The following is a 25,070-nucleotide window of genomic DNA, read 5'->3' on the forward strand; positions in this document are numbered from 1 at the left end:
TTTGCATCCACAACTGGCTGGGTGGTTTTCTCAGGGCTGAAATAGCCATTTGTGCAGCTTGCTGAAAACCGTTGTTTGACCTGGTATGATATAGTCCACTCCCACTTGGTCTTTTTTGTCAGATCGCATAGAGGGGCAGATAAGGTCGTCCGGTCAGGAATGAAATGACTGCAGTAGATGGTGAGTCCCAGCAGACTCTAGACTTCCTGCACATTTGTAGGATCTGCAACGGTGGATCAGGTGATTCTCCTTCACCACACAACACATGACTGAAGAATTTGATTCTGCTTTCATTGAGCAAGCACTTGTCTTTGTTCAAGATGAGGTTACATTCTCTATGATGTTGTAGGCATGCATGGAGGAGTGTCTGAAGTTCACTTTCAGTGTGACTGGAGAGGGGAACGTCCTCACCAATGTTTGGTGTGCCTTTGGGTCCTTGGAATGCCAACTGAGTTATGTGCTGAAATACCTCAGCTGCTGAACTGACTCCAAAGTTGAGCCTCTTGATTTGAAAAAGTCCAATATTAATGGAGAACGTTGTAAGATGTTTCAATTCTTCTGCAAGCTCAATTTGATGGTAGCCTGCATTGAGATCATATTTAGCAAAGTGTCTAGCCTCTTTCATTTTCTCTATGGTGTCGTTGATTGTCAGCGTCCAGTATCTTTTCCATTGCACGACTTGTTTTGATGACTGCATCTCAACACAGATTCTAATCTGGTTCTCAGTCTTGGGTTCCTTGACGACTTGTATCAGTGTAGCCCAAGGAATGGGCTCATCCCCAACTTTCTCAATGAGGTCAAGGCCAAGTAGATTCTGAAGCTCCTTCTCAGTCTGCTTCCTGATACAAATAGGCTTTTGTTGCCATTGATGTGTGACTGGGGCACATTAGGGTCTACATGCAACTTATATGTAACATCTTTCAGTTTGTTGATGTCAGTGAAATGGTCAGCATATAGTTCAAGAATGTTGTTGGTATATGAAAGAGATGTGTGTGTGGCTGCAATCCTCTGCAGATCTGTTGCTGTGTAGAATTGTGTCACGATCTCCAGGTGTGACATAGAATGCAGCCTTCGTTCTGGTGTCTTTGAATGAGATTGGTGTTTCAAAAGTCCTGAGAATCTTCAGTGGTTTGTCACTGTTGTGAGGGAAAAGTTTCATATCCTCTGGTTTTCCGAGAGTGTGAACGTTTGTCTCCCATGACATTGATTGATGCTCCTGTATCCATGAGAGCATCTAGGCCCGAGCAGACAATGGTGACCGTCACACATGGCTGGTTGCTGTGTCCCAAAGAGAGCACAAAAGTATGTTCAGGATCATCCACTTCTACATTGGCTACATTCTCTTGCCCTTTTACTGTGGTTTGCATACGCGGCACCCTTCTGTTGGTATTGGTCTTAGTGTTGATGAGTGACAAACATGAGCAATGTGGTTGGGTTTTCCACAAGCTGTACACTGTTTACCAGCACCAGGACACTGTCCAGCTTGGGTAAGCAGCACACAAGGGGAACATTATTAGAACAAGTCACAACTCTGTTTGTGAGGCTGCTGATGTTGCTTCGCAAGTGGTTTCCTGGCATGTGAATGATGAACACTGTTTACAGAAGTTGACCTTGGAGTGTGGTAGTTCCTGTTGGCAGCCTCAACTTCAGTAGCTCTGGACTCAGAAAGCGATAGTGATCTTGCTAATTCCAGCAGCTCTGTCAGCTTTCAGTTTTTCTGGCGTGATTGACCAGAGAGACATCTTTTGATTGCTTGTGATTTATTTCCCGTTCGACATGTTCAACATCACCAAAGTCACATTTGTTTGCCAGTCGCTTCAAACGCGTATAATATTGGTCAATTGTCTCATTTGCTTCTTGCTTAGTGCATCAGAAGACAATTATAATTCTCAAAACACAGCACTACAAGCTTCATATTCCAGATTTATTAACTGAATTTAAATTCCACCATCTGCCGTGGTGGGATTTGAACCCATGCCCCCAAAGCATTAGCCTGCGCCTCGGGATTACTAGTCCAACGATGTTCCCACTATACAATTGAGTTCTAAAACACTGTAGATTTTAAGGCAAAAAGGTCTGTTGATTTTATCAATGTTTAAGAGGAGTCGTTATGATTTGAATAAGCAATTGTTATTTTGGTGGTGGTAGTGATCAGTGGTGTAGTGATAAGTTTTAGAAATTCTCAGTCATGAATGCAAATGTGCACACCTGGGGGGGAGGTCGGGAATGGAACACAGCATTTATCCCACCAGCTGGCAGTGTTGAGGCCAGGGCAATGAAGAAGGCCCAAAGTTCCCTTGCCTCCCATCCCAGCAGCCAGCTCATGAAGCAACACGGGATTAGCGAGGCGAAAAGAGTTTGCCAGGCTTCCGCTGGGCAAGTGGAGAGAGCAGAGCTGGGGCAGTTCGCAAAGGGAAAGACCTGGGGCTTGCCAAGTAGGCATACAGCCGTTCTGAGAAAGGGCCTATTGCTGAAGCACCTACTCCTGTCCTCTCCATAGATGCTGCCAGACCTACTGAGTATTTCCCATGTTTGCTGTTATTGCTGCAGACTTACAGCAGCTGTATTAGAAATATATAATATATGTGCATTTTTTTTTGCTCAACAAGGTAGAAGATGTTGCTGCTGGGGAATAAAACACTTCCCATTTCAGACATCCAGTATCAGCACACTGAGTATTGCCAGATATAATGCACACACACGTGTGGTTGTGTGTGCTTATGTATATTTGCATAAAGAGTAGAGCTCCTTTACAATTAACCAAAGACATGCCTCTCCCAGACTCCGAAGAGCACTCCTTAATGCACCAGTGTGATTTTTTTTATTCCATTCTCCAGCCCAGTCATCCGGTTGTTTCAATGTGCCAGTTGGTGCGAGTTCTACACAGTCAGCTCCACGACCGTCCCAAACTGGATTGCGATGACAATAAAGTCCCGTTGTTTGTGACTCCCTCTTTCGCAAGCTCACTTATCCACGCAAAAGTCCTTCTCCACCAGTTCATCCATTGCGGGCCCAAATGTTCGCTTACACGCGTTTCTAAGAAAAATTTAAAAATAGAAGCCGCCTTTACAAAATGCCCAAAAATAGAAAAAAAAAAGCCTAAACAAAGTTTAAAAAGGGGGAGGCACCCATGACATATTTTCTGCAGTAGGAAGTATGCACTTGCACATGCTTCACACGCCATTGTTGGCATGAGGATGACCCTTGTTGCTGCGATTTAATTCCTGATCACAGTCCACCTCTGCTCTCCAGCCAAGCACTGCAAACTTGACACATTTTACATTTTTCCTGTTTTATTAAACAACTTCACCACTAAATTTTTCTTTCAATTTATTAAAAACATCGGGTGGAATTTTCCGGGTCCCGCCTCCTCTGGGGCCACCCAGTCCCGCCGAAAGGACTTTTGGCTGGGTCACCACATCGCCCGCGACAGGTCCCGCCCCAGCCTGGCCGAGAAATCCCGGCCATAGTTTCTAATTGCCCTTGATCCTTTACACAAGCAAACATTTTAAGATGGCTGGAACCTGTCTAATTGACTCCCATTGTAAAGTATGTTCGCCATTCCTGATTTCACCATCTGCGAGGTTTTGTGGGGACCTCGTGAGCTTGCGTGGGGGGGGGGACTTTACTTGAATTCTTGTCACCTGGGGCCCATCCAGGCAGGAGAGAGGGCAGACCCTTTCCTTCAGTCTGGATTGGAGACTAGTTCAGGTCACACTCTCTCTTGCCTTGGAGTCAGAAGGTTGAGGGTTAAAGTCCCACTCCAATGCCTTAAACCCAACAAAAACCCAACTAAGAGAGTGCGGCACTGTTGGTGGTGCTGCCTTTTGGATGAGGCATTAAACCATTGAACTTGCCCTCTCATGTCAAAAGATCCCATGGCACTATTTCGAAGTAAAGCAGGAGACTCCTCCCCAGAGTCCTGGCCAATATTTATCCTTCAATTATCATCACAAAAAATAGATTACCTGGCTAATGTCACATTGCCGTTTGTGGGAGCTTGCTGTGCGCAAATTGGCTGCCACGCTTCCTACATTACAACAGTGACAATAGTCACGTCATTGGTACTTCCTTGGTTGTGAAGTGCTTTGGGACATCCTGTAGATGTGAAAGGCGCTATGCAAATGCAAGTCTTTCACTTATCTTCGGGAGTTGGCAGCTGGGGCCTCGGCCTCCACAGGATTTCTGTGCCTCACCGGTACTGATCGACGGATGTGAGCTCAGCCCCCTGGAAGTATGTCGGAGGTAACATTTTTTTATATTTGACATCGCACACCAGCAGGTAAACCTAAGAGGGGAATCTGCAGGAGGCACTGAGTAAGGATAAGGTAATTGGTGCGCAGGGGGGTATAACAACCAGAGGATTCACTATCTGTCTCATGCACTTTAAAGTGGCTGATTATGGAGTCACCTGGACAAGGGTCTCGATCAGGTGAACATAGGCAGAAGAGGAAAGAAGATCAAGGGACCAGTCTTTATTTGTGTGGAAATTATACAGAATCAGATTAGGACACGAGTAAGCCTGGTCATACCAAATATCACCTATTTCCATTATTTTTAAATTTATTTCCATCCATTGTTTTATCTCCACCTTTTAGCCCATTTCGATCCCTTCCCCCCACCCCCCCCCCACTAGGGCCATCTGTCCCTTGCTCTTCCTGCTTTCTACCGTTAATGTCACCATTAGCACATTTCTTAGATAATATCACCACCGTCAACACCCCTTTGTCCTTTTGTCTATGACATCTTTGGCAATCTCTTCTTTGCCTCCACCTATCACTGGCCCCCTATCCAGCTCTACCTGTTCCACCCCCCTCAACCAGCTTATATTTCAGCTCATTTCTATATTCCCTCAGTTCTGATGAAGAGTCAAACGGACTCGAAACGTTAACTGCATCCCTCTCCGCAGATGCTGTCAGACCTGCTGAGTTTTTCCAGTTATTTTTATTTTTGTTTCAGGGAATCTAGTGTTTAGGTTATAGGTTCATGTCACCATTAAAATAAAAACATAAATAGGAGCAGGGGTGGACATTCGGCCGCTTGAGCTGGCTCCGCTATTCAGTAAGATCATGGCTAATATTTGACCTCAACTCCAGTTCCCTGCCTGCCCCTCAATTCTCTTAAAGTCCAAAATCCTGTTGACCTCGGTCTTCAATATACTCAACAACTGAACATCCACAACCCTCCAAAGTAGAGAGTTCCAAAGATTCACAACCAGTGAAGAAATTTCTCCTCGTCTCAGTCCTAAATGGGGCCCCCTGTCCTGAGACTGTGCTTCCTAGTTCTAGACTCCCTATCCATGGGAAATGGTCTCTCAGTATCTAGCTGTCAGCCCTGAAGGAAAATCATGCGGACTCGGAACGTTAACTCTGTTTCTCTCTTCACAGATGCTGTCAGATCTGCTGATTTCCAGCATTTCCTGTGCTTTTATTTCAGATTTTTAGCAGCCGCAGTATTTTGCTTTTATTCTCTCAATACCACCTGATAAGCCCTCGAAGAATTTTATGTGTTTCAGTGAGATCACCTTCATTCATCTAATTTCCAGAGACTACAGGCCCAATTCAGTCAGTCCCTCCTAATGTAGTCATAAAATGGTTACTGTACAGGAGGAGGCAATTCAGTCTGTCAAGCCCAAAAAGGCCAAAAGGCCAAAAGACGTAGGAGCTGAAGTAGGCCATTTGGCCCATCAAGTTCTGCTCCACCATTCAATGAGATCATGGCTGATCCAATAATCCACAACGCCACTTTCCTGCCTTCTCCCCATAACCCTCGATTCCCTTACTGATTAAAAATCTGTCCATCTCAGCCTTGAATATATTCAACGAATCAGCCTCTACAGCCCTCTGCAGTAAAGAATTGCACAGATTCACTACTGTCAGAGAAGAAATTCCTCCTCATCTCTGTCTTAAATGGGCAACCCCTTACTCTGAGATTATGTCCTCTGGCCCTAGATTCTCCCACAAAGGGAAGCAACCTCTCAGCATCTACCCTGGCAAGCCTCCAAAGAATCTTGTGTGTTTCAATAAGGTCTCCTCTCATTCTTCTAAACTCCAATGAGTACAGGCCCAACCTACTCAACCTCTCCTCATAAGAAAATCCCTCCATACCTGGAATCAACCTAGTGAACCTTCTCTGGACTGCCTCCAATGCCAGTATATCTTTCTTTAGATAAGGGGACCAAAACTGTTCACAGTATTCTAGGTGTTGTCTAAATAGTGCCTTGTATAGTTTTAGCAAGACTTCCCTATTTTTATACTCCATTCCCTTTGAAATAAAGGCCAATATTCCATTTGCCTCCCCTATTACCTGCTGAACTTGTATGTTAGCTTTTTGTGATTCATGCACGAGGACCACCAAATTCTTCTGTGCTGCAGCCTTCTGCAGTCTTTCTCCAGTTAAATAACATTCAGCTCCTCTATTCTTCCTGCCAAAGTGCATAACCTCACATTTTCCCACATTATATTCACTCTGCCAAGTTTTTTCCCACTCACTTAACCTTTCCAGATCCTTCTGTAGACTGTGTGTCATGCTCACCACTTGCCTTCCCACCTATTTTGGTGTCTTCTGCAAACTTGGTGATAGGACTTTCACTTCGCACATCCAAGTCATTAATATATATTGTAAATAATTGTGGCCCCAACACTGATCCCTGTGGCACTCCACTACTTACAGGTTGCCATCCTGAAAATTCCCCCTTATCCCAACTCTTTATCTTCTATTAGTTAGCCAATCTCCCATCCAGGCTAATACACTACCCCCAACAGCATGGGCTTAAATCTTATTAAACAGCCTTATGTACACCTTTTGGAAATCCAAACATATTACATCTACTGGTTCCCCTTTTTCTATCCTGCTTGTTACCTACTGAAAGAACTCTAATACATTTGTCAGGCATGATTTCCCCTTCATGAAGCCATGCTGACTTTGCTTGATTATATTATGCATTTCTAAATGCTCCGCTATTACATCCTTTATAATAGATTCCAACATTTTCCCAATGACGGATGTTAAGGTAACTAGCCTATAGTTAACTGCTTTTGAGTCCCTCCCTTTCTGAATAAGGGTGTCCAATCCTCTGGGACTTATCCAGAATCTAAGGATTCTTGGAAGATTACTACCAGTGCATCCACTATCTCTGCAGCTACTTCCTTTGATATTCTGGTTTACACTTCGGCTCTCTGAAAGAGCAATTTAATTAGACCTCCTCCCAAACCTATTCCCTGTAGCCTCACAGATCCTTTTCTGTTCAGGTGCTTATCCAACTCCCTTTTGAAAGCTGCGATTGGTCCTGCCTCAATCACACTCTCAGATAGCGCATTCCAGAATAGATTATCTGGCTAGTGTCATGTTGCTGATTGTGAGAGTTTGTTGTCCGCAAATATTGGCTGCCACATTTCCTACATTACAACAGTGACATTACTCACTTCAGTAGCACTTCATCGGCTGTAAAGTGTTTTGGGACATCCTGAGGATATGAAAGGCGCAGCGTAAATGCAAATCTTTCACTTATCTTCAGGAGTTGGCAGCTGGGGATCACTTTACTAACCACTCGTAAAAAAGCTTTTCCTCGTGTCGCCATTGGATCTTTCACCAATCATCTTAAACCTGTGTCCTCTGTCTCTCATCCCTTCCACCAATGGGAACAGTTTCTCTTTATCTCCTCTGCTTAGACAACCCTCTCATGTAGAAATTGATGTCATACAAGTGGATTAAGTGTCTCCGTTAATACTGGGCATAATTTTTAGGCTATGTATATCAGAAAACATGGGACATAACGTAGGAATGTATGTGTTTGTGTACATCTTTGTGTGTGTGAACACATGTACATAAGTCATTTGTTCATTGTCACCATAACCTTAGTGGGGCTATTGGCATCATCTTGCTTCTCTCTGGCTTTCTTCAATCCTCCCTCAGTCCACGTCTCAATCTTTATCCACCAATCCGGTTTTTCTTCTTCCCCTTCTGTTTATAGCCTTCAACTTCTTCAGTTGCTGCTGGACAAGGCTGTTGAGTCTTAGTTTCTGATGTCCATACTTGCCTATCTTTCTCTCTCTAACTGTACTTAGCAACCCTTTAGATCCTGAAATTCCCCTCTTGATCTAACCCATTCATTTGTCTTTCTGTCCTTCCAGCTGGTCCTGGGCATCCTCTGCCATGCCCACATTCCAAAAGCTGCTAGCCTCCCCTCATCCTCTTTCCTCAGAGTCCAACTCTTGCCCCCATTGAGTGTAACATTCCACACTAGTGACTGGACCGGACGTAAATACCTGTGTGTAAATTGATTGCTCCTTTTGAAATGAGGATAGGTTGAAGTTGGACGTGCTTTGAAAATGCTGGGCATCATTTTCAGTTTTTGTGATACTTGTGGCTAACTAAGTTATTGGTGAACACTTGTTTAAGAGGCTGCATTATATGAAGTTGCTGATTTACCATCTATTGCTGCTATGAGGCAGTGACAAAAGGAACTTTGTTGTAATCTATACTGCAAACCCCAGAACACACAGTACAAAGGCTTGAACCTCTGACCCCCATCTCTTAAAAATTCAAACTTATGTTTAGCAACACAAGAAAAATGACATCCCAGAGGAATGTATTTCAAAAGTGTTAAAAGGTTGGAGCAAGTCTGAGAAAATACAGAACGCTTGGTTTTTAATTCCATAATTACCAAAGTAGCATTTTAATCATGAATCTCACTTCTCTGGCTGTTTTAGAAATTAATTTTTGGAATGCAGCTTTTGTGTAAACTTTTCCAAGTTTCACCTATTGATACTGAGCTCTCAGTGTTATAAAAACAATTGTCTCATGTCAGTTTTGCCACCAGTCATGTATCAAAGTATTTGCCTGGTGCAGCTTGTAACAGCGAGTTACACATCCCTAGCGAGTAATTCATCTCAAGTTCATGTGACCACAAGACAAAACCAAAAGCCTAGACTGATAGGCCTGTCTGTTAGTTAAGAGCTGTCTCCAGAGGCCCTAATAGCTCAGTTCACATAGTCATGGCTCGGTAGGGAACTGAACTTTGCCTATGAGGCCGGTTGTTGGTGTGATCCACGTTCCGTGTTGGGTGAGCTGATTTCAGTCATCAGCCTCCATGCCCTGAAGCTAAACCGAGTGGATTATGGAGGATCGCCATCCCCACCCCCTCCACCCCCAACCGCCACCCCCCCCCCCCCCCCCACCCCACCCCACCCATTCTTCAAGTAATGCTTTCTTGATATCGGGCAAGTTGCAGATGGCGGATGTCATGTGAGAAGGATTGGGCTTGGTTGAAATATCTTTCATGGTCAAATAATCCTCCAGCATTCAATCACTAAGCTGGCACATGGCCACTTGCATGTAACAAGCAGTGAGAGTCTTTGCCCACATTGGGGTAATTTTAACCCAGCGGGTTACTGACGAGGCCTGATGGGTTGCACTCTTTGGAAGCTAATGGAAAGTAACTGTAAACCAGCCCCACAACCCTCTGTGAAAGCTGTGCTCCTCCACTTCGGGCTTCTTGTTCATCCTCAGTTTTAGTCACTCCACCATTGGCAACAATGCCTTCAGCTGCCAGGGTCCTAAGCTCTGGAATTCAATCCCTAAACCTCGCTATCTATCTTTGAGCTGCTCCTTAAAACCTGCCTCTTTGGCAAAGCTTTTGGTTGTCTGTTCCAATACTTTCTAATGTAGCTCAGTGTCGCCTTTCCTGGCGAGCACCCTGGGCTGTTTTATTATGTTAAAGGTTCCATATAAATGCATGTTGTTGTTGTATCTCTCTCACTTGCTCACCTTCTCTCACCATTTCTCTGTCTATAGCACCACCCCCTTATAAGCATCACATTTGCTTCCTGTCACACTTGTGCCCTGTCAGATATTAGCGATCACACTTTGAACATTGCAGTTTAAGATCCTGAGGGGTCTTGACGGGAATGGATGTGGAGCAGATGTTTCCTCTTGTGGGAGAATCTAGAACTAGGGGTCACTGGTTTAAAAGTAAGGGGTCGCTCATTTAAGACAGAGGTGAGGAGAAATTTTTTTCTCTCAGAGGGTCATGAGTCTTTAGAACTCTCTTCCTCAAAAAGGAGGTGGAAACAGAGGAACAGAATATTTTTAAGGCAGAGCTTGATGGACTCTTGATAAACAAAGGAGGTGAGAGGTTATCGGGGGTTAAGTGGGAGGTCACAGTCAGGTCAGCCATGATCTTATTGAATGGCGGGGCAGGCTTGATGAGCCGAGTGGCCTACTCCTGGTCCATGTTCATATTTATCTTTTACCAAAGCACTAACATACTAGTGTATATGTGCACGCACACACACACACACATACACACGCGCAAGTATTTTAATACGATGTGCCACATTCAAGATTAATTTTTTGCTTAATAGGATGCCATTTAATTCACTGTGATATTTAAGATAATAATATAATTTGTTTTCTGCTGTCAGGTTTTCTGTGGCTCTAGAACTCACTACACCAACCCCCTTCAGCTCCTGTATCATTATCATCCACAACTGACTTAAATCGGAAGCAATATTATAAGCGTTTGGCTCTCGTGTTCATTTACTGTTTGGTGCCAAGTAAGGTTTAAAAAAGCTTTTTTTATTTAAAAAAACATCTACACTATACATCATAACAAATAGCAAATCTCTGGCATTGAGTTTAAGACAGTAATTGAATCGTGTGTTTCTGCTGATTTTCATAACTCACTTAAGTAGATGCTTTTTGATTGAACTATTCCCTTGTAACTCACTGCCACTTATTTATTAATAATAAACTCATTGGATTGCTGGCTTTATGTAATCTTTGGAGCCCTTACTTATTTATTTTCTTCCCATACAGCTCGCACTACACTGGGGTGCCTCCTTTGCATTTCCATCAAATGGCTCCATTCATCGAGCTGAGAATTGGGATCTCTTTTGTGTAGTGCAAAAGGCAAAACCCCTCGCTGTCCCACAGCCCAGTCCTTTTACAGTACCCCATAAAGAGAATCAGAGAGCAGTGCATAGTGCAGAAGGAGGCCATTCAGCCCATCAGATGTGCTCCTGTTATTTTGAAGCAGAATTCAGTTAATCCCATACTTCTGCTCATTCCCAATATACCTGTAGTTTTTTTTCCTCCTCCAAGTATTCCCTTTTTAAGGATATCATAGAATCTGTTTCCACCGCCCCATCAGGTATTGGATTCTTTCCATATCCTAGGAAATGACAACAGGGCAACGTAGAGCACTTGCCTTTCTGCTAACATGAATTTCTGAATTTGTTTAACTGAATATGAATTGCACTCATTTTGCAGAACAGTGTTAATATGGGGAAATCTTCGTCTGCCAGTTCTGCTCGCACTGCCGATTCGGTGAGAGGGTACGATGGGAAGGACAATGCTTCTCATTACCAGACAGAGCACAGAACTTTTCCAAAGCCCCAGACGCGACAGGAGGATGCACGAGCGCCCTATCAGAGAGATGGTCCCAGGACGTTCCTCTTAGATCTGGAAAACTTCCCTGACCTGTCCAAAGTGGATATCAATGGACAGAACCCCAACATACAGGTACAGAACTAAATGTGTCGTTGCTTCTAATGCCAGTGCACAAACTGCAGCTTAATCTATCGACATCTAAAATGAGCACTAGAATTCAGTTTTCAAAGGTGCACATCAATGGTTGTCAGCATTCACATGGAATGGTGAACAGCCAGCTGGTCATGTTATTCAAGCAAGAGCCAAAATGAGACTCATTTAATTTTATTTCCACAAACATTGCTCTTGATTTTCTTTGAGGGGAGGGACAAGAGAGTCATTGTTGAATTTTCTAATTCTTTTGTAAGCATGGCTATTTTAATTCCAAGGTACTGAGCTATATTTTGTTCTGTCACTTTTTTTTAAAAAAAGGAAAGATTAGTATTTCTATAGTGTCTTTCAGAATCACAGGATGTCCAAAAGCACTCTACAGCCAATTAAGTAGTTTTTGAAGTCTAGTCACTGTTGTAATGTAGGAAAAGCAGCAGCCAATTTGCACACAGCAAGCTCCCACAAACAGCAATGTGATAATGACCAGGTAATCTCTTATTTAGTGCTGTTGATTGAGAGATAACTGTTGGCCAAATACTAGGGAGAACTCCCCTGTTCTTCTTTGAAATAGTGCCATGGGATCTTTTATATCCACCTGGGAGGTCAGTCAGAGCTTTGATTTAAAGGCGCATCTGAAAGACAGCTCCTCTGACAATGTAACACTCCATCAGCACTGCACAGATTTGTGTGCTCAAGTCTCTAGAGTTGGACTTGAACCCACAGCCTTCTGACTCAGAGGTGAGAGCATTACCCACTGAGCTGGCACACAATCAACCATTTTAACATAGACAAAGCACAAATGGAAAACAGGGCCCATCACTTTAAAGTCGTCTTACGTTTCAGTCAAATTATTGATAATTCGCCACTATTTAGATTGCACTGGTTAATGTGCCATGTACACTTTAAGAAAGTGGTCAACCTGTTCAACATAAACTAGTTCAATTAACAAGCGTAATAAAACAATTTGCAGAATAGAAAATTAACCAAACTTATAGTTAAAAAGAGATGTAGGCATAAGCTCATGTGTGTTTGAAGCCTGCCAGTTTTGTCTTGTGTAATATTATACTGGACACGCAATGGTAATTGGACCATCTTTGTATTTCTTAATTAAGAAGTTACCCCCGACGGCTTAGCAAGCATTCGGAGATTTAGCTTTTTATAATATTTAGCTGATTTAAAGAATTAATAGGATTGAAATGATAAACAGTTGCATCCTCTCCACATCATGGTCAGCTAAGCACAGAATGCAGATGTTGCTGTAAGAGATCCAACTGAATATGCATGGCTGCACTTGATTAATCTCATTCACTAAGTGGCCTTTTCAGATCCAGCCCTGTCTACTAGCCCGCTATCAATTCAGAACGCTGTGATTTGGTACGTTGCGGGAATTAAAATAAAGCTCACTAATGACTAAATGCTCAAAGGCAAACCCTGGGAACTGTTCACAAATTGTCCCCAGTAACGATTTATTGTGGTACTGATTGTGCAATACTTGAGATCCGTGAGCAGCTCCTGTAGTTTAGTGATTCTTTTGTGCTTTAGAAGCTATGTCGTTTCAAAGATCCTCTTGAAATATAAAACAAATGCCAGTCTTCTAAGATGCCGGCTCCTAAACTGGGATCTACAGACCCCTGTGGGTCCACAGAAACTATCCAGAGGATCTGTGAAACAACATGATATGAGATGGGCTTGGCAGGAGCTGGGAGATGGAAGACGGGAGCCGAGCGTGACAAATATCACACCAAACTCTGGAGTGCGAAGCAGGCACACTCCATCTCCCTGATACCTGTAAGTAAATTCCCCTTATTGAGATTTTAACTCAGCAGCATTAACTGTAACCAGTATGGTGATATGTTGAGTTAAAACAGGATGTGGTACACTGGTTGTACAGCAAAAGCATTGTGACAAGTAGTGAATACCAGTCCAGTCCCGGTCAGGCAGGATGGCTAGCACTCTTTCTCTCCCTTCTCTTGTCTTCTTGGTGCCTTTCTTCTTCTCAAAGTCTCCACGAACAGCCCAAGGGTGTTAGACCAAAGTCAGCATGGATCCACCCTTGGGAGTTTCTCTCCACTGCCATAACTGGAACCCATCCAAACCCTCATCTTTTCAAGGGGTGGATCTGGGGTTCATTATTGACAAGGACTCATTGCCCTACTGAGGCTCTGCTTCATTGCAAGGTGCCCAACAGTTGAGTTCTTTGTTCAAAACATGGAAAGAGGCTCATCTTTACCATGCCCCTAGAGCATGCAAAGGGTTGTTTCCTTGTCTCATCCTGTGGAGAGAGGAACAGGGTTAACGTTTCAGGTCAATGACATTTCCTCAGGCTCTGTTTGCCTCTTCCTCTAATGCATTGTCCAATGGAGGAGGGTTTATTTTTAATCTTTCATGAGATGTGGGCATCGTTGGCAAGGCCAGCATTTGTTGCCCACCCTTAATTGCCCTTGGACTGAGTGTGGCTCATTAGGCCATTTCAGAGGGCAGTTAAGAATAAACCACATTTCTGTAATTCTGGAGTCAAATGTAGGCCAGGCCCGGTAAGGATGGCAGATTTCCTTCCTTAAAGGACACTAGTGAACCAGATGGTTTTTTACGACAATTGATGGTTTCATGGTTGCCATTTCTGAGACTAGCTTTCAATTCTAGAGTTTATTAATTGAATTTAAATTCCACCAGCTGCCACGGGTCAAAATCCTGGAACTCCCTCCCTAACAGCACTGTGGGTGTACCTACACCACATGGACTGCAGTTATTCAAGAAGGCAGCTCACCGCCACCTGCTCAAGGGCAATTAGGGGTGGGCAATGAAAATGCTGGCCTAGCCAGCGACGCCCACATCCCGTGAAAGAATAAACAAAAACAATTTGAACCCATGGCCCCAGAGCATTAAAAATAAAAATACCTGGAAACACTCAGCAGGTCTGGCAGCATCTGCGGAGACGAACACAGTTAATGTTTCAAGTCTGCATGACTCTTCAACAGAACTAAGTAAAAAATAGAAGAAAGGTGAAATATAAGCAGAGCATTAGCTTGGGTCTCTGGCTTACAAGTCCACTGACATTACCACTGTACCGGTCTGTCTTATTGAAACAGCCGAGTTTATATGAATGGGAGGGAGGCAGGAAAAGCTTTCTTCTAGATCGTGTTAAAAGTGTTTAAAGGGGAAGTGTCAGTGTGGTAAAGTGGAGTATCATGTACCTTTAAGAGAATGCAAGTGGACTAACCATGTGACAGTACTGACCAATCACTGTACAGCATGGGTGACTGGTTAGCTGTACACCTAGAGCTGGAGGTGGTTGTGGGAGCACGCCAGGAATTAGTGCTCTGCCTTCTGTTGCAATAAACAATCACAGTTTGTTCTTATGTCGGTCTCTCTCCATTATTGATAGTGAACATCAACTAATAAGTGTACCTGAAGGTGTGCAATTCGAGTTTACTCGACTAGTGAGCTCATAAACCCAAGACATTAAAACTGGCGACAAAAGAAAAAAAATAACAAACTTGCATGACCCCTGAGCAAGAATCCACAAGATGGGTGGGCAAAACTTTAGAAAGAGAATCTGTACTTATATCATCAAATAGGCGGCAATCAGAGCAGAAAGCAGTGCTGCCTTTAAATTTGAGGAAAAAACCCTGCAATTGCGGGAATCCCACCGAAACACGAAAACAACGCGAAACCCAGCAGAGCAAAGCCAACAGCTGCAAAGACGGAGTTAAAAAAATGGTGATTGCTCTTAAAGCGGCAAATCATTTAAAGAGGCACATGCAAGAAAAATGGTGATGGACAGAAAATTACAAGAGACCCCAGAGAGGGGGCAACCCTGCGGAGGCAAAACACGAACCAATTGACAGCAGTCAAGAAAGCTGCGGTAAGCCAAACTCCTGAATTCGTCATTAACTGGGAAGCCATCGGAAGCGCAGTCCCCTTGCAGACATCCACATTGCCACATCGGGCTTGTCGATCCATTCGACCCCAATTCAGATGACTGGTCTGTCGGACGCCTAGCGTTCTTTATTACCATTAACGACATTGTGGAGGAGGAGAAGAAGAGGGCGATTATTTTGTCCACATGCGGGAGCAAAACGCACGGGCTGATCTGCAGCCTCACGTCACCTAACACCCCCGACTCAAAGACTTTTGGTGAGTTCCTAAAAATTGTACAAAACCATCTGAGTCCAAAGCCCTCAGTCACTGTGCAGGGCTTCAAGTTCGATTCAAGGAATAGGCTTCCAGGGAACACATTTAAAGGCATTAACTGAACATTGCGAATTTGAAACGTCATTGGTGATATGTTGAGAGATCGGCTGATATGCGGGATTAGAGATGATACTGTCCAAAGACGTTTGCTGGCCAAAGCTAATCTAGACTTTAGTAAGGCATTAGAATTAGCCACAGCCATGGAGAGTGCTGTTAGAAAGTCGGAAGCTCTAAGAGATGCACCAAATGGCACCGTGCATCTGGCAGGATGGGGCAGACCAACAACAAAAGGCACGAAAACATTGGACCCCACAGAAAGACGGGAAATGCCCCCTATGTACAGAGCAGTAAAAAAACAGCAGTACCACAGTGAAAACCCATAAAATGGGTTGAATTTTGCCATCAGTGAGCAGCGGGCGGGGCCTGCTTGCCAACACGCAAAATGACACGGGATGACATTGGAAGGAACCCCTGACGTCATCCCGCCCCATTTAAATCTTCAGGAAGGCGGGAGCACAGCAAAATCAGCTGTGCGCCCGCTGACCTGTCAATGGCCAATTGAGGCCATTGACAGGATCATTAAAACAAATAAAAGACCTGCCCGTCCAACCTTAAGGTTGGCGGGTCGGCCAGGAGCCCCAGCGGGGAATAGAAAAAATATGAAACCTCATCCACTGGTGGGAAGAGGTTTCATGCAGGGATTTAAAAAGTTTAATACAGTTTTAGTGAATTTTATGAGCATGTCCCATCTCATGTGACATGAGGGGGACATTTAAAGGATTTTTTTCTCTCTCTATTTTTAATGTTTTCACAACTGTCAGCGATCTCCTTGAGGCTGCACTTAGCCTCAGGTAGATGTGCGCTCTTTTGTGCGCATGTGTGAAAGAGTGCACCCTTGCTTTTGGGGAATCCCCTCCACCCGCACAGGAAGCACATAGCACTTCCCGCCGGATGTCACGCTGAGTGGACCTTAATTGGCCCGCCCACTTAAAATGGCGGCAGGGCCCGCTTCTCTGGCTGGGATCGGCTCCCCACCCGCCGGAGATTGGGTCGGGCCCACCCACCTGGCAGGCAGAAAATTCTGCCCCATGAATGGGACAGTTGCATCCAGACGTCCAGTGGGTGATCGACAATTCAAAGAAGTTGAATGCAATTTCTGCCACTGCTCTGGTCACATAAGGCAGCACTGCAGAGATGGGCTGAGGCAGCATTTTAAAGACAAAGGGAGAAATCGTGAAATATGTCTCATGGAAGAACCAGAAGAAAAAAGAATCAGACATCCATTCATTATATAACCTGAAAGTGGGTAGAACCAAGACAATCCAAGTAGCCATTACAGTCAATGGACAATCCATTAAGATGGAAGTTGATACTGGAGCGCCGATGTCTGTCATTGGAGAACATACATTCAGATACTTGAATAAAGGAACCCACCCTTTAAGATTGGAAGTTTTGGACACTAAACAGATCATACACGGGCAAAGAAATAAGACTGAAAGGCTTGTGTCAAGTCTCGGTGACCTATGGAGATCAATCTGGAAGGTTGCCCTTGATAGTGGTGGCTGGAGAGGGACACAGCTTAATAGGCCACAACTGGCTCGAAAAGATTAAATTGAAACGGGCCAAAGTTATTCTCACAAGCAGGGGTGGGTTTAAAGCAAGAGAAGTGTCTGTTCCAAGCTAAGAAGGTAGTTTACTTGGGCCACAAGGTTGATGCACAGGGCCTGCACCCTGTGGAAGACAATGTCCAGGCCAATTGCGAGGCACCTGCCCCAAGAAATACCACAGACCTTAAGGCCATGGCAACAACTATGGCTGAATCCCCCCCACAGCTCGACTGTGCTGGCCCCACTGTACGGCCTGCTTAAGGAGAACCAGAAATGGAGTTGGCAAGCCTCGCACTGGGATGCCTTCTTGAAAGTGAAGTGGTTGTTAAGATGGTCGACCTTGTTGGTCCACTTTGACCCCAAGAAGGAATTAGTTTTAACTTGTGACACGTCCCCTTATGGAATAGGGGCTGACCTTTCACATTGGATGGCGGACGGCTTTGAACGACCCATTGGCTATACATCTCGCACGCTCAGTGCCGCAGAGCAAAGATATTCCCAAATTGAAGAAGAGGGCTTATCTATTGTGTTTGGTGTCTGGAAGTTTCATCAATATCTCCAGGGTCGCCATTTCCATATTAGAACCGACCACAAGCCCCTACTGGGATTATTTGAAGAAGATAAAGTGATAACCCCTTTTGCATCAGCTCGCAGCCAGAGATGGGCACCAATATTAGCCACCTACAAGTACACTTTTGTTCGGGTGGTCAAATCACACACACCGGCATCACTGAGCCGCCTCCCCCTGCCAGCTAATAACAGGATGGCTCCAATTCCCCAGGAACTGGTCCTAGTGCTAAATTTTCTAGATTCCTTCCCTGTTCAGACCAGACAAATCAGTGAGTGAACAAGGCGGGACCCACTATCGTCTAATGTCCGGGAGCAGATCTTGAATGGTTGGTCGTGTGGATCTAAATTCGAGGAGATGAAGCCGTATTCTGATCGCAAATATGAACTCTCCTGCCAGGATGGCGTATTACTCTTTGGTGGGGGGGGAGGCGGGGGCAAGGGTTATCGTGCCCCCAAGGGGGCGAAGGCCGTTATTAGCCAAGCTACATAGCGCTCACCCGGGCATTAGAAGAATGAAGATGCTCGCACACAGCTATTTGTGGAGGCCAGGCATGGACTAGGATATTGAAACCCTGGTCAAAATTTGTCCTCAATGCCAGCAGGGGGCGGTCATGGGTGCACCTCCACACTGATTACATGGGGACCCTTCTTGGGCACAATGTTCCTTTTACTGACTGATTCCCACTGCAGATGGATGGATGTCTATGAATTCCGGTCGCCCACGTCAGCTGCCACCATGGATCGTTTGTGCAGAATTGGCAAGAAACAATCGCAGTTTGCTCTTATATCTCTCCGTTATTGATAGCGAGCATCAACTAACAAATTTACATGAAGGTGTGCAATTCGAATTTACTCAACTAGTGAACTCATAGACTCAAGACATAAAAGCCGGCACCAGCACTCTTTTTCCAGCAAATCCAATATATAAAAATATTATTATTAGCTTTGACATGCTTTTGTTTTATTGCTAGCTTTAAAAAAAAATTTGCTAGTGGATTTCCTGTGGCACTGCTCCCAGTGATCCCGAGCTGAAGTTGTCCCGAGGGTGAAGTGGGTGGGGGAGGGGTGATGACAGAGTGTGGAAAGGTGTGTTCAGAGGCTATGGGTAAGTGTTTTTTATATATTGGTTCCTGATAGATCAATAGATAGCTAGATAGTGTTTTCATCACAGGCTTCAAGTGGATGAAGAAACATCACAGATCTACATGACTATACCAAAGCATGTTTGAAAGTCTAAGAAGTGCAGCTTTGTGTGAGGGAGCGGTGCAGCTCTAGGGAGAGGGAGCATTGCAGCTCTGTGGGAGGGAACAGTGCAGCTCTGGAGAAGGAGCAGTGCAGCTCTGTGTGAGGGAGCAGTGCAGCTCTGTGGGGGGAGCACTGGAGCTCTGTGTGAAGGAGCAGTGGAGCTTTGTGTGAGGGAGCAGTGCAGCTCTGTGTGGGGGGCAGTGCAGCACTAGGGAGAGGGAGCAGTGCGGCTCTGTGGGAGGGAGCATTGCAGCTCTGTGAGGGAGCAGTGCAGCTCTGAAGGAGTGGTGCAGCTCAGGGAGAGGGAGCATTGCAGCTCTGTGTGAGGGAGTGGTGCAGCTCTATGTGAGGGAGCAGTATAGCTCTTTTGGAGGGAGCAGTGCAAGACTAGGGATGAAGCATTGCAACTTTCTGGGAGGAGCTGTTTAGCTCTGTCAGAGGGAGCATTGCGGTTCTGAGTGAGGAAGAAGTGGTGTTCTGGGGGAGGGAGCAGTGGAGCTCTGGGGGAGGGAGCAGTGGAGCTCTGGGGGAGGGAGCAGTGGCGCTCTGGAGGAGGAGCAGTGGCGCTCTGGGGGAGGAGCAGTGGCTCACTGGGGGAAGGGCAGTGGCGCTCTGGGGGAGGAGCAGTGGCTCACTGGGGGAGGGGCAATGATGCTCTGGGGAGGGGCAGTGGTGCTCTGGGGGAAGAGCAGTGCAGTTCTGTTGAAGGGAGCAGTTCAGCTCTGTCAGAGGGAGCATTGCGGCTCTGCGTGAGGGAGCAGTGGAGCTCTGGGGGAAGGAGCAGTGCAGCTCTGGGGGAAGGAGCAGTGCAGCTCTGGGGGAAGGAGCAGTGCAGCTCTGGGTAAAGGAGCAATGCAGCTCAGGGAGAGGGAGCAATTCAGCTCTGTCAGAGGGAGCATTGTGGCTCTGAGTGAGGGAGCAGTGCAGCTCTGGGGGAAGGAGCAGTGCAGCTCTGGGGGAAGGAGCAGTGCAGCTCAGGGAGAGGGAGCAGTGCAGCTCAGGGAGAGGGAGCAGTGCAGCTCAGGGAGAGGGAGCAGTGCAGCTCTGAGTGAGGTGAGCAGTGCAGCTCTGGGGGAAGGATCAGTGCAGCTCAGGGAGAAAGAGAAGTGCAGCTCAGGGAGAAGGAGAAGTGCAGCTCAGGGAGAGGGAGCAGTGCAGCTTGGGGAGAGGGAGTGATGCAGCTCTAGGGAGTCAGAGCAGTGCAGCTCTAGGGAGACAGAGCAGTGCAGCTCTGGGCGAGGGAGCAATGCAGCTCTGGGTGACTGAGTTGGTGAACTGTTATACTCGGTTTTGGAGATGACAGCCCGTTCCCTTCTACCTAAAGATACCTGCAATGGAATTGCAGGTGTGGCATTTATTATGATGTAGAGAATTGTGCCAACAGCAAGGGCAACAACTAAAATCTACCAGGTCATTGATGAAGTGGAAGTAGAGCGTGGGATAAACATGCTTCCTGTGTGGTCCACTGTGTTATTAAGAATTTAGGAAATAGGTGGCCATTCAGTCCCTTGAATCTCCTCCACCATTTAATAGATTCAGGCTGATCCTTGACCACAACCCACCTGATCCCCCTGATCCCTGCAGAGTACAAGGATCCAATTTCAACTTGATCAACTCTCATTCACTTAAGAGATAGAATCGGTCCCCAAAAATGTATCAGTCTGAGAGAGCTCAGAGTTTTGGAGTCGGAGAATTGAGATGACAGGAGTTCGGGAGCTCAGGATCACGCTTGTGTTCAGCAAAGCAATCAGCCAATCTGTTCTCAGTGGACATTGGATTATCTTGGCAAAGGGGAGCAAGGGTTCGAACTCCATGCTTCATCATCTAAAAAAATTATTGCATTCTGGATCATAAGGTTCAGAACATCATACATTGGCCAACTTCAGTGTCAAAACAGTGATCTTATCACACTGACTTTTCCAGTGAAGTTATCAACAGCAAGAGTTTCACTCCTTTTGTCTCTTACAAGTTTGGGATGTGTTACATTCAGCCTTACAATTCAAACACCATTATCTTTTCTAGATTGCCCTGTACATTTATATTCCCATGCTGCGTTTTGGTATGGAGAGCAATTCCTGTTCCTCCCCCATCTAACGAGACAGTTCCTCTTTCTGGTGATGCTGGCACACGTCTTTCATTAAAAACCCAGGCCGTGAGCCAATGTTACTGTTTATTTGTTTGGATGGGATGTGGTGCTTTTTCAGCACGAGATACAATCTTCTTAGTTCAAGCCCAGAGAGAAGTGCGTTGCCTTTCGTGTGCTAGATGGAGTGAGGATAAGATGGAAGATCTGGCTTGAGGTTGTTCCAATTGGCTCCATCCCTCGGCCAAATCATGGACTTGCTATGTTTTTCTCTAAATTGCAGCTTTTGGACTTTTGTTCTATTTTCAAATGTTCTTTGGTTACGTGCCATGTGGCTCAGTCGGTAGCATTCTCACCTCTGAGTCACAAGGTTCAAATCCCACTCAAGCACAAAGACCAAGGCAGACAGTCCAGTGCAGTACTGAAGGAGTGCTGCACTGTCAGAGGTGCTGTCTTTTGGATGCGATGTTAAACCAAGGCCCCATCATCACCCCCCCCACCCTTTCAGGTGGACGTAAAAGACCCCATGGCCACTATTTCAAAGAGGGGCAGGGGAGTTCTCCCTGGTGTCCCGGGGCAAGGAATTATCCCTCAATCATTAAAAAAAGCAAATTATCTGGTCTTCATCACGATCCTGTTTATGGGAGCTTGCTGTTTGCAAATTGGCTGCCACATTTCATATATTACAACAGTAACTATGCTTCAACATGTATTTTATTAGCTTTAAAGTGCTTTGACACATCCTGTGATCATGAAAGGCACTATATAAATGCAAGTCCTTTTTAAATTCCGTGACCTAGATGGTGCAGCTTCTAGACCTGCAACAACACCACTCTGTTACTGCCCAGTAGAAGGTGTGCGAGTGTGGATGATGTGCCATCCAATATATCTTTCTGTGACAAAATGTCTGCATTTAGAAAAAAAAAGAAAGAAAGGCTTGCATTTATACAGCACTTTTCACAACCACAGGACGTCTCAAAGCGCTTTACAGCCAATGAAGTACTTTTTGAAATGCAGTCACTGTTGTAATGTAGGCAGCCAATTTGCACACAGCAAACTTCCACAGACAGCAATGTGATAACGACCAGACAACATGTTTTTTTGTGATGTTAATTGAGGGATAAATATTGACCAGGACACCGAGGATGAATCCCTTGCTGTTGTTCGAAATAGTGCTATTGAATCTTTTATGCCCAACTGAGCAGGAGAAAGGGCCTTGGTTTAATGTCTAATCCAAAAGATGGCATCCCTGATAGTGCAGCAGTCGCTCAGTACTGCACTGGAGTACTCTCAGTAATTAGGCTAAAATCAGGAACCAACCATCTGAGGAATAAAAAATGTCAAAATAAATATTACTAATCTATGAGACAGGATATTGGGCTAAAACTTGCTTTGGAAGGAGATCTAACATCCTCCTCCTCCCTCAGGTACTGTGCCCCAGGAAGGCATTGACAACCATGAGTTCCATTGGATTGGTACATGATTATGATTAGCAAAATACTTAGTGGTCAGCCATTGCCTTCTGCAGTATAGCTGACCAGAAAACTCTCCTGCTCTTACTACTTGCCATCAGGCATGTTGAAACAATTTACAGGCTAATAATAAACCTGTTTGGCCAAATTATGAAACACTTTCCATGGCCACCAACCCTGAAGTGGGACTTGAACCTGGGGCTTACATAGCCCAAAGGTAGGGAACACCACCCACTGCACCACAAGACTTCCTAATCTAGCAGCATCTGCCTTTAGACTTGCCCTTATGCGTTTAGGTTTTAAAATGTTTAGCGTTGCAATTTGCTGAAAGTGTGAACTGATACCATCACTGAAGGGAAGCAGGGTACCTGGTGCCCACAGGAACAGGGCAAACAACTGTGCATATCCTTAAGCAATTAAATTGAAATTAACCAGGTGAGGACTGAGAAAGAAGTCTAAATTAGAGTGAATGAATTCAGTGTCAAATCAGGTACAAAAAGAGAGGTAAAGAAAGATTGGATTAAGTGGAAGTGAAAAAAGATAGAGAGGAAAAGTTTCAAATGAAATACAATATTAGACTTTTTAAATCTCCAACAACAATTATAACCTTAAGGAATGACACTCCATACTTGTAATAGTTAATTTTCAGTACAGTGAGGATGACTGGCATTAATTCACACTTATCACATTGTTTAAAGGGTACTTATAGTTGAACTGACTTGATTCAACTTTCTGAGTTGAATTTACTTTGTGTCTACCATACAAATACAACAACTCCACACCATTCAATGGAGTCACTGTCAGAATTAGTTTCTGTTCTTATTCAGTAGCAAGTGAGGATGAGATTGCATTTGTCTAATCTGTAGAGGCGCACACTTGCCATAACATGTGCCATCTTGAACTGTGCAGGTCACGATTGAGGTCGTAGATGGAACTGAAATAGAGGCAGAAAGAGATTTACGGAGAGTAACCAAGCCAAGCTGGCCTGTGCCATCATCTGACTGGAGAAATTGGTGGCAAAAATCGTCCGCAACCGCTCCCCAGAGTGATAGCGATCAGGAAAACGGCCGCGACGGTGAAGACAGCAATTTCCTAAACCCTGTGGGCAGCTGGGATAGAAGCACAGTTACTCATCGGAGGTGGCAATCCAAGGGGCAGGCTGAATATGGTAAGTCCGCATTCCTCACTTGTTCTGGGCGTCAGTGAAACTGAGAACTTGAAAAGAGAGCCATTGGAAATAAGCCAAGTGAAATAAAATAGGTGTACGCTACAGTGGGAATATACTCTCTGGTATTGATTGATGCAAAGCAAGTTGTGCTGCAGAAACATCTGCATCCATGTGGCAAGGTCCCTGCGAATAAATTTTTTTTATTGTCTAGATGACTGAGCGAGAAAAAATGGACATTGATTCTCCTCCTCGCTGCCGCCCACCCCCCTCCCCCACTCTATGTCATATCCAGGAGCAGTATGAAAGAGTACCTGAACCTCACTGCTAAACGCGTTTTTAATTTCGTGTTTACATGCTGTCTATCTGATAGTGTGGAGAGGCCAGCAACAAAGGCTGCTAGCTCCATAATCAAGATTTACAGCTGAAAAATTCCAGCTGCCTTGGCTTGAGAGAACAAAAAAAAATGTGCAAGCAATCCTTTGTGCGGCTATGTGTGTGAAAGGTATTTGAATGGCATGCGAACGGCAGGATCTGGGCCTGAGCTCTGAATCGAGCATGTGGTCCCAATTAAGCGTCTCATCGCAATGGCAGCTAACTGCGAGTGTGCTTGCTTTTTCATGCAGATTACGCAGATGGAGAGGGCGACTGGAGCCCTTGGTCACTCTGTAGCGTAACCTGCGGCAGTGGCAACCAAAAGCGTACCAGGTCCTGCGGGTATGCCTGTACTGCCACTGAATCACGGTCGTGTGACATGCCAAACTGTCCTGGTCAGTAACTTTTTTTATATATACTGTAAACCTATTAATCACACAAACACGTTCATAAACAAGCGTTCAGCTAATATGCGCTATAGTGTGGACAGAAAATGAGCCAGCAATTAAAAACAGTTGACATGCGAGCAATTCACACTAATGAGTTTTAGGTAGCTAACAGACCACAATAACGTTCATTGATATAGCGCCATAAATATAAAATAAAACACCTCAAAGTGCTTACGTTGCGCTGGTTGTCTGACGTGATATACCAGAACAACAAGAAGGAAATTTATTTTACCCACCAGCCCCTGGGGTGCTCATTTCAACCGTGCCCAAAATAAACTGTGGGTTTGAAAATGAAGTTCTATGGCTCGGCGTCACTGGGGGACAAAAATAACATGTTGTGGTTGCATTAGGCGGGAATGATGACGTAAC

The 25,070-nt window shown here is 45.0% G+C and overlaps 1 protein-coding gene across 1 annotated transcript in view; it reads left to right on the plus strand.

The window, feature by feature from the left end:
* ism1 (isthmin 1) overlaps nt 1–25,070 on the plus strand; it is an 87,945-nt gene that overhangs the window by 42,746 nt on the left and 20,129 nt on the right. Inside the window, exons 2-4 of the mRNA XM_041179385.1 lie at nt 11,272–11,523; nt 23,622–23,880; nt 24,504–24,647. Coding sequence (XP_041035319.1) covers nt 11,272–11,523; nt 23,622–23,880; nt 24,504–24,647 — 655 coding nt within the window. The remainder of the gene's footprint in view (nt 1–11,271; nt 11,524–23,621; nt 23,881–24,503; nt 24,648–25,070) is intronic.

The sequence above is a fragment of the Carcharodon carcharias genome, chromosome 2, assembly GCF_017639515.1.
Source record: "Carcharodon carcharias isolate sCarCar2 chromosome 2, sCarCar2.pri, whole genome shotgun sequence".
In the NCBI taxonomy this organism is placed as follows: Eukaryota; Metazoa; Chordata; class Chondrichthyes; order Lamniformes; family Lamnidae; genus Carcharodon; species Carcharodon carcharias.